The sequence below is a fragment of the Apodemus sylvaticus genome, chromosome X, assembly GCF_947179515.1.
Source record: "Apodemus sylvaticus chromosome X, mApoSyl1.1, whole genome shotgun sequence".
Classification (NCBI taxonomy): domain Eukaryota; kingdom Metazoa; phylum Chordata; class Mammalia; order Rodentia; family Muridae; genus Apodemus; species Apodemus sylvaticus.
The window spans coordinates 65898763-65909331 of record NC_067495.1 but is presented as its reverse complement, the minus strand read 5'-3'; the positions used below and the strand labels follow the sequence as shown (position 1 = coordinate 65909331).

Below are 10569 nucleotides of genomic sequence, written 5' to 3'. Positions count from 1 at the left end.
AGGATTGTAGGATGGGGGCTGGAAGAAGCAGTGCGTGGGATGTAAAGTGAATAAGTAAAAAAAAAAAAAATAACAACAAAGAAAAAAAAACTACAGCCAATTGGATCGCCTTTAACCCCAGCATTTGGGAGGCAAAGGCAAGCAGATCTCTGGGAGTTCGAGGCCAGCCTAGTCTAGCTTCAGGATAGCAGGGCTACATAGTGAGACCCTGCCTCAGACAACCACAACAAAAAAGAATTACCCACAGTTAATCCAAAGACAATCTGCCAAAAGTTTTGCATAAGTAATTCTATTATTAAAATTTGAAAATTAAAGACAAAGAGTGGCTCATGGTACAGATGTCAGGAGATGGTCTTCAGGTTCTTTTTGGGTGACAATTTAAGGACATTCTGTTAAAAGTTAAACCACCTGCAAGATGAGTGATGATTAGAATATTCTGTTCTTTCAGTGCTCTCGATGGACCAGTGAGCAGAGATAGCCTCAGAATGCAGAATGACGCCGGTGAGTTTGTAGACCTGTACGTGCCATTGAAATGCTTATCAAGCAACCACATCATTGCTGCCAAGGACCATGTGTCCTTCCAGATAAATGTGGCTGAGGTTGACAGAGGCACAGGACGGTTTAATGGCCAGTTTAAAACCTACGGTATCTGCGGGGCCATTCTCAGGATGGGTGAGTCAGATGATTCTAATCTCCGATTGACTAAGGTTGATGGAATTGTCTCAAAGAACGTTTGAGCAGGAGAAATCGGGAATAATTTGCTATAAATAAAACTTATAAGTACCTGTGACAAAAAAAGAATATTCCAATAAATGTTTTGTTATAATGACTTCCACCTGAGGGAAAGGACTCACAGAAATGAGTTTCTATTGGTTCCACCAAGTATCCAGGTTCAGAACAAACTCATTTTGTCTGAACCCACCAGCTTCTTCACTGCACTTGAGTTAATGTAAAAATCGTTGTGGCATCTGCTTCTTATGCTAATCGCTACACACAAGATGTGGAAATCATATCCAGTTTATGGCTCTGCAATTACTACCAACAGAACCTGGGTACAACATGTATGCTAGCAACAACTATATTAGTTTTGCTCACTGGTGATGGAAAAAGTCTTGGCCCAAAGCAAGCACTCTAAATATTTATTCAATAATCACTGAATAAGGAAAAGCTTTAAAAAAAAAAATAGTGCCACAGTCAGGCATAGTAGCATATACCAGTAATCCCAACACTTGGGAAGTGGAGACAGGAAGATTATAAATTCAAAGTTATTCTGGGCTATACAATGAATTCAAGGTTGGCCTGTGTTACACGAGAACCTCAGTAGCTATATATAATTGACATGCAGCAATATGTGACTCATCAGTTAAGAGCAATTGCTGAATAAATAAATATACTAGGAATGCACTAAGCCGGGCGGTGGTGGCGCACGCCTGTAATCCCAGCACTCTGGGAGGCAGAGGCAGGCAGATTTCTGAGTTCAAGGCCAGCCTGGTCTATAGAGTGAGTTCCAGGACAGCCAGGGCCACACAGAGAAACCCTGTCTCGAAAAAATCAAGTCCAAAAAACCAGAAGAAGAAGAAGAGGAGGAGGAGGAGGAGGAGGAGGAGGAAGAGGAGGAGGAGGAGGAAGAAGAAGAAGAAGAAGAAGAAGAAGAAGAAGAAGAAGAAGAAGAAGAAGAAGAAGAAGAAGAAGAAGAAGAAACATAAGTAACAGAAACCAAGCTTACTTGGCATCATCAGAACGCAATTTTTCCACCATAGCAAGTCCTGGATATACCATCACACCAGAAAAGTATGACTCACATCTAAAATCACTTCTCATTATGATAATAGAGGACTTTAAGGACATAAATAACTCCCTTAAAGAAATACAGGAGAACACAGGTAAGCAGCTAGAAGCCCTTATAGAGGAAACAAAAAATCTCTTAAAGAATTACAGGAAAACACAATCAAACAGGCGAAGGAAATGAATAAAACCATCCAGGATTGGGCTGGAGAGATGTCTCAGTGGTTAAGAGCACTGACTGCTCTTCTGAAGGTCCTGAGTTCAAATCCCAGCAAACACATGGTGGCTCACAACCATCCATAATGAGATCTGATGCACCTCTTCTGGGGTATCTGAAGATAGCTACAGTGTACTTACATATAATAAATAAATAAATCTTTTTTTAAAAAAAATCCAGGATCTAAAAATGGAACTAGAAACAATAAAGAAATCACAAAGGGAGATAACTCTGGAGCTAGAAAACCTAGGAAAGAGATCAGGAGTCATAGATGCAAGCATCACCAACAGAATACAAGAGATAGAAGAGAGAATCTCAGGTGCTGAAGATACCACAGAAAACATTGACACAACAGTCAAAGCAAAAAGCATCCAGGAAATCCAGGACACAATGAGAAGACCAAACCCAAGGATAATTGGTATAGAAGAGAGTGAAGATAATCAACTTAAAGGGTCAGTAAATATCTTCAATAAAATTATAGAAGAAAACTTCTCTAACCTAGAGAAAGAGAGGTCCATGAACATACAAGAAGCCTACAGAACTCCAAATAGACTGGACCAGAAAAGAAATTCCTCCCGTCACATAATAATCAAAACCCCAAATGCACTAAACAAAGAAAGAATATTATAAGCAGTAAGTGGAAAAGGGCAAGTAACTTATAAAGACAGACCTATCAGAATTACACCAGACTTCTCACCAGAGACCATGAAAGCTAGAAGATCCTGGGCAGAGCTCATGCAGACTCTAAGAAAACACAAATGCCAGCCCAGACTACTATACCCAGCAAAACTCTCAATCATCATAGATGGAGAAACCAAGATATTCCATGATAAAACCAAATTTACACAATATCTGTCCACAAATCCAGCCCTACAAAGGATAATAGATGGAAAATGCCAACACAAGAAGGGAAACTACACACTAGAAAAAGCATGTCCAATATTGTACAATCCATATACACTTTCTGCTTGTTTGTTTGTGACAGTGTCTTGCTGTGTACCACATAATGGCCTTGAAATCATGCTTCTCTTATCCTAGCCTCTCTATTAGTAGGATTGTTTGATTTTTTACACTATACTATGGTTTTCAGAACAGCTTACATATTTCAAAATTATTTATACAGCCAAAAGAAACATAGACAATTTATTTGGGAGGTGGCTTGTTAGAGAACAGCAAAGAGTGAGACTGAATGTTTTGCTGGATAGTCATAATTATTGTATCAATTTTGAAGAAGATGACCTTATAAGTTACTCTTTTTCTGAGATGGATGTTTTTCAAAATCATCACAGCCAATGAACCAGAATCTTACCCTCACCTAATGTCTGTGCCACCCTCCAAGCAGAACCATTGTTCATTGAAACAGTTGATGAATGACTTCATGGATAGACCATCCTAATACACACACCATTTCTAAATGAATGTAATCTGTTCCTTGTGGGCTGGGAATTATGACAATCACTCAAGTTGAATAGCTTTGACCATAGCAGGAAATCTGTATTCAAATAATTTCTTCATGATTATTTAATTCATTCCTTGGTGCAGCAGAACTGTCAACTCTTAGGTAAAATCCTTTGGTGATATGAGGGACATTGAAGTACAGCATTATCACAATGAACTCCAATGTCTAAAAATTGTTCTTATTTTGGGTTTGTATCAAGTAAGAGCCAATATTTTAAGCTCTACTAAAAACAAAACAAACAAAAAAGAAGACTTTATCTTGTTATGTTCATTTAATAACATGTCCATCATTTTTATGGTTGGTATAAAATTATATATTGTGTTGAATATAATTTAAAAAAAAAAGACATATCTCACCATCAAGAGCCAGATGACACCACTACAGGGCCTACAGAAATCAGTAGGGCAGTAAGGGGACACCACAGACAACTGTTTCAGAATTCTCCATGATTTGTTGGCGCACCCATCTATCTCTGTGCTAACCCCAAGATGATTTACTCACCATGGATTCATTCTCAGCCTCCAAATCATTCAGTTTACACACCCCAGCTGCCGTGATTTCTGGGTGCCTTGCTTTGCCACCTAGATTACAGAGCCAGTATGCCAGTCTCTGTACAGTGATTGAAATGCCATTAAATCTATAGAGGAATTTAGAGGGAAATCAACATCTTAACTTCTTTGCATTTCCAATCCATGAATACATTATATGGCTTTGTCCAAAAGGTCTTTAATATTCCTCAGCAATGCTTGTTATTTTAAATGTGTGGACTTTGTACATGTGCCATATGTCTTGATGTTATTGCTATTGTTTTAATTTCAGTTTCCAATTATTTCATTGCTTGCAAAGAGAAATATCAATCTAACAATGCACCTAAGCTTTGTAAATTTGTTAATTAAAAAATTTAAAGACTGTTTTAGACTTTACATTAATAAATTACACAAAAAAAGAAAAAGAAAGAAGAAATCTGCTTGTCTCTGCCTCTCAAGTTAACCTGCCTCTTAGTAACCTGGGATTAAAGGCATGTGCCACCACTACCCTGTTCTCTCTCTCTCTCTCTCTCTCTCTCTCTCTCTCTCTCTCTCTCTTATTTTAAGACAGGGTTTCTCTGTAACCCTGCCTGTCCTGGATCTTGCTCTGTAGATCAGGCTGCCCTGGAACCCAGAGATCTACCTACCTCTGCTTCCTAAGTGCTAGGATTAAAGGTATGTGGTACCACCACCCAGAAAATTATCCAGTTTTCAGAAAAATTGATGAGGTATGTAGAGAAACAAGAAAGATGACGACATGATTAAGAACATATATCGTTCTTGCAGGGGACCTAAGGGAAGTTCCCAGCACTCGATCTCTTCTGGCCTGCACGGGTCATGTCTGACTGTACATAAACACAGACACAATCCTACTGGAAATTAAAATTAACAATAAATCTTTTTTAAAATTTGTTTACTTTTATATGCATTGATAGATTTGCCTGCATGTCTATCTGTCTGTCTGTAATTATGTCAGATCCTCTGGAACTGGAACTGTAGACAGTTGTGGGCTCCCATGTAGATTCTGGGAATCAAACCCTGGTCCTCTGGAAGAGCAGCCAGTGCTCTTAATTGCTGAGCTGTCTCTCCAGCTCCCATACAAATAAATCTTAAACAAAGAAAAAAAAATCAAGAAAGTCTGGTCTGCTTGCAGGAAGTAAATGATATAAGGTTGGACAAGATGACAGCTAAGTAGTCACCTCCCCACAAGCACACCAAAGTAAGCAGCTAGCCACACACATGTTTACCTTCATAGGAGCTAAGTAAACCAGGTGAGAGGACAGAGTGTCTCTGTCTGTTCTAAAATGAAAAGACACGTTGAAGAAAGCAAAAAGTCACTTGTGTTGTTTTTCCCCTAACTCCAAAGAGCCCACCCTGGAGACACAGGACTGAGCCCCTGGGACTGTGGGAAGCAAGCTTAGAGGGTATTTTAGTAGTCTGGGATTGTATTTGGTTTGGTTTAAGTATACTCTTCTTTCTAATAATGTACTTGGCAGCCAAGCTCGCTCATTTTCATGTACTTTGCAAAGACACTCTTCTCTGAACAATGCACCTAGTAACCTGTTGGCAATGCACTGATCCAACTAACTACACACCCCATACTCCAAATGATTTCTCCTTTCCTAATGACCATCAAGGTTGGACAGTTTCTATTCCAACATATTCCCTTTTTGACCAGGCGCAGTTTGTGTATATATGTCCAAGATCAAACCTGAACTAGTTTGGGATACATGCATGATAAGACAAAACTGTATGCTCGGGCTGGAGAGATGGCTCAGCAGTTAAGAGCACTGACTGCTCTTCTGAAGGTCCTGAGTTCAAATCCCAGCAACCACATGGTGGCTCACAGCCAGCAGTAATGAGATCTGACGCCTTCTTCTGGAGTGTCCGAAGACAGCTACCATGTACTTACATATAATAAAACTGTATGCTCAAGTGAACCTTTAAAGAGAATCCCCTATTTACCCTTATCATGACCATGCATAACTGAACAAACATGTGATTGAAATCAGATGTATAATGGGAAGGGACATAAGTAGTGAGCAAAGACTGACATAATCTAAGCCTATCAATCAAATAGAATACCACACAAACTGTATTCATAGCAACCAACCCCCACCTTTTTTTGAGTCAGAGCCTGGCTATCATTATGTAGACCAGGCTACCTTCAAACTCAAAAAGATGTGCTTGATTCTGCCTCCTAACTCTGAAATTAAAGATATGAGTCACTATGCCTAGCTACAAACTCCTTTGCTGGAACTCCATAAAAGGTAGCCACAAATGGTAATAGAGGTTCTTTGGTATCTTCAGTGTAACACCCCCTGTCCCTTGCAGCCATTCTGATCTTTTCTATAGCGTTGCTTTAAATAAAGTTCCCTTGGTACGTTTCCAACTATGTGTGGGATTTTATTTTATTTATTTTATTCTTGAATAAGAGACCAAGTATCTGGGAACATTAGATCCCAAACACTGGAAACTGGCAATAAAAAGTAGCCACCATCCCCTCTCACCCACCACTGGCACAGGTGGTCACATGACTCCACTTACTAAGAGCACATAGAGTGAGCACCCCACTTTGCCTTGGATTGAAATGCCAGAAATGGAGTAAGGCCGTGGGCTCCTCGGAACAAGGAGGAAACGAGGGAAAGGGAGATTTATCTCCATTTCTCCTTCGCTGACTTAAGTGTTTCTTCTCCTGTTACCTTTCCCTTTCTCAGGCATTACAACATTAAAAATTGGTTTCAGGAGATGGATCAATGGTGACAGCCAAGCAGCAGCTACTTCATGTATAGAAATGAGGGACCCAAGTCTTGTACCAAAGTGGGTGTGGGAAGAAAGAAAGAAGACACATGTTCCCTTTGTGCAGAGCTCTTTTCAAGACTTTTTTTTGTTTTGTTTTGTTTTGTTTTGTTTTGTTCTAGATTTTTTTTTTTTGAGACAGGGTTTCTCTGTATAGCCCTGGCTGTCCTGGAACTCAACTCTGTAGATCAGGCTGGCCTCAAACTCAGAAATCCGCCTGCCTCTGCCTCCTGAGCGCTGGGATTTAAAGGTGTGCACCACCACTGCCCAGCTTTTTCCTGACTTTTAATTGTTTTGTGGGTAGCATGCCCCTTGGCGGTTTCCTAACATTGAAACATTCTATCCTGCAGGGAAACTCCTTAAAATGGGAAGCAAGCAACTCAACAGGGTTTCCCAGAAGTCCCTGAAACTGACCAGATTCACTAGGCCCTCTCTGTACCCAAGAGTGAATAATGAAGACTGCTGAGAGTCGCTCTCAGACAAGCCAAGGTGCCTGGAAGAAGCAAAGACTAGCCAAACAGCTTGAAAAGAAGCCTCGACCAAAAAAGCCAAGCTTCAAAGAAGGCACTGAGACCAGCCAAGTAGCCTGAAAGAAGCAGAGAGGAGCCAAGTAGCCTGAAATAAAAAAAAAAAAAGGCAGGGAGCAGCCAAGCTGCCCGGAAGAGGTGTCGACCAACTGAGCCATCTGGAAAGGATATTGTCCAACCTGTTGAACCACCTGCAGTGTGCTCCAGGTTCCCAGCTTTTGTGAGTTTTCTCCCAAGACTGGGTGGGCTGTGGTGATGCAGCTGTCCTTGAGTCATGTTTGCTCCTATAAGTATTCTCTCACTCATATTTTGGCAAATACCCCAGGAAAACTCATTGGTTCACCAAGTTAGACTTGGGTGGTATCTGTACTTTGGTATGCCATGGGTTCCTGGTCTGGAGTGTGTAGACATATGTGTGATAAGTCTCTCCAGGAAAAGTTTGTGACACAACATGGAAAAAAAGATGGTAAGACCTGATGCAGCAGGGCAGTGGTGGTGCACGCCTATAATCCCAGCACTCTGGGAGGCAAAGGCAGGCAGATTTCTGAGTTTGAGGCCAGCCTGGTCTACAGAGTGAGTTCCAGGACAGCCAAGGCTACACAGAGAAACCTTGTCTCAAGAAAAAAAAAAGACCTGTCACCTAGAAGAATGAGAAGGCCCAGGAAATAGGGCAGACATCACAGATGAGCATGTAGAGAGCCCAGGGGTGGACATCGGGGTGTACTCCTCTATCACTCTCCACCTTTCTTTTTTGGGGGCCCTAAAGTCAGGGCTTCTTTGTGTAGCACACTGTCCTGGAACTCACTCTATAGACCAGACTGGCCTTGAACTCAGAAATGTGCCAGCCTTTGCCTCCTGAGTACTGCCACAACTAACCTGACTGGCTATCAGGATTTGTATCTCTCTCCTCCTCCAAGTCCTTGGATTACAGGCACAGGACAACTGTACATGGTTTTTAAATTGTGTGGACTCACACTGCATGGATTCTGCATTCAACTCACTATATAGCCTAGGGGAACTTGAACTTCTGACTCTTCTGCCTTCTCCTATGTATTGGGAATCTAAACCAGCAAACCATAGAGATACTTGCATGTCAGGTTGGGCCATCATGCTCACTTGACTTTTATGTGGATACTAGGGATTTGAACTCTGGTCCTCCTGCTTGCACAGCAAGCACTCTACCTACTGAACCATTTTGCCACACACAACTATATATTTAATTAGCCACAAAAAAAGAAAAAGAAAAAAGAAACTTTGTCTTATGCAAGACTATGGGTGGGATTGGATATCTGTATTTTAAATAAAATGAGCCAGGCACAGACAGACCAGTTCTGCATGATCTCATACACATATGTTTTGTTGAACCCACATAGAAGGGGTTGCCAGAGGCAGAGGAAAGTAATGATGTATGCTTGGGGGAAAGGCCAATCAACCAAAGAAATCCTGTTATAGAGTCAGTGAGATGACTCAGTGGGTAAAAGTGCTTCTATGTGTAAGGCTCATAACCTCAATTTGATTCCTGAAATGCACATAAAAGTGGAAGGCTGATGGCACAAAGTTGTTTTCTGATCTCCATATCTGTACTGAGGCACATGTAGCACCCTTCCTCAGCAAAACACACGCGCGCGCGCGCGCGCGCGCGCACGCACACACACACAAACCTTAAGAATAATAATCAAAGAATGTGTGAATCAACGTGAGACAGGAAAGAGGAGGATAGTTGGGAGAGGCTGAGGGAGGAAAGGGAGAAGGTAAAGTACTGTGAAGTGGAAACATCTGGTTTAATTGGAAAGTTAGTTTGTTAAATGATGTTTTGCTGGGACACAACAGGTGAAAGAATGTTTTGATATAGCAAACACATGAAAGGACACTTGAAGGAGTATAAATATGACCCCACAGACAGTGGGAGCTAGAACTTTGGTTTGCTTTGCTCCATCTCACTATTGCTAACAATATGCATGTATTGGTCCACCTGACATTGTAATTGCTGAACTTCACTTGTGGTGAGAGAAACTCACCAAAGAACTTCTCCTGAGGTTCCTGTAGCTTCTTGCTCCTTCCTTGGCCTTGAGGTTTCTTCAGAACTGAACTGTGACTGCTGATTCGTGCGTGGTGTCTGCCAAGAGGACTGGCCTGCAGCCACTGATTTGGATTTGGTGTTTGCTATGGAGCTCAACTTCTGATATCCTGACAATAAAGATTGGACTCGTCCCCAAAGAACTATTTCTAAATAGGTCCACTTTCTCCAAATCCTAATAACTTTTCTTTTCCACTACCTCTGGTGGGGAGGGAGCTAGAGGAGAAGGAATGCTCATTAAAGTAGGTTGAGGGCCTAGAGAGATGACTCAGCAGTTAAGAGCACTGGCTGCTCTTCCAGAGGTCCTGAGTTCTTTTTATATATATATGTATATATATATATATATATATATATATATATATATATATATATATATCTTTTCTCCACCCATTCTCCAATCACCTCCCTCCTTTTTCTCTGTCCTGGTACTCCCCTACAATGCTAGATCAAGCCTTTCCAGGATCAGGACCCTCTCCTTACTTCTTCATGGGAGTCATTTGTTATGCTAATTGTGCCTTGGGTATTCAGAGCTTCTAGGCTAATTAATATCCACTTATCAGAGATTGCATTCCATGTGTATTCTTTTGTGATTGGGTTACCTCACTTAGGATGATATTTTCCAGTTCCAAACATTTGCCTAAAAATTTCATGAATTCATGTTTTTAATTGCTGAGTAGTATTCCATTGTGTAAATATACCACATTTTCTGTATCCATTCCTCCATTGAGGGACATCTGGGTTCTTTCCAGCTTCTGGCTATTATAAATAAGGCTGCTATGAACATAATGGAGCATGAGTCCTTATTGCATGCCGGGGAATCCTTTGGGTATATGCCCAGGTGAGGTATTCTCAACAGTAAAAGAATTTCTGGGGGACTCAGTATTCTAGACCTCAAGCAATACTACAGAGCAATAGTGTTAAAAACTGCATGGTATTGGCACAGTGATAGGCAAGTGGACCAATGGAATAGAATTGAAGGCCCAGAAATGAATCCACACACCTATGGCCATTTGATCGTCGACAAAGGAGCAGAAAACATCCAGTGGAAAAAAGATAGCCTTTTCAACAAATGGTGCTGGTTCAACTGGAGGTCAGCATGTAGAAGAATGCGAATTGATCCATTCTTATCTCCTTGTACTAAGCTCAACTCCAAGTGGATCAAGGACCTCCACATAAAA

At 41.1% G+C, this 10569-nt stretch overlaps 1 protein-coding gene across 1 annotated transcript; it reads left to right on the top strand.

Annotated features, from left to right (window-relative positions):
• Positions 1-485: 485 nt before the first annotated feature.
• LOC127674526 (40S ribosomal protein S21-like) lies at positions 486-737 on the top strand. The gene has a single exon (XM_052170265.1). It carries the CDS (start codon positions 486-488, stop codon positions 735-737), a length of 252 nt encoding a protein of 83 aa, XP_052026225.1.
• The last annotated feature ends 9832 nt before the right edge of the window (positions 738-10569 follow it).

Bases quoted from the DNA above. Each gene is read 5' to 3' on its own strand.
- LOC127674526 (XM_052170265.1), top strand. From the start codon at position 486: ATGCAGAATGACGCCGGTGAGTTTGTAGACCTGTACGTGCCATTGAAA.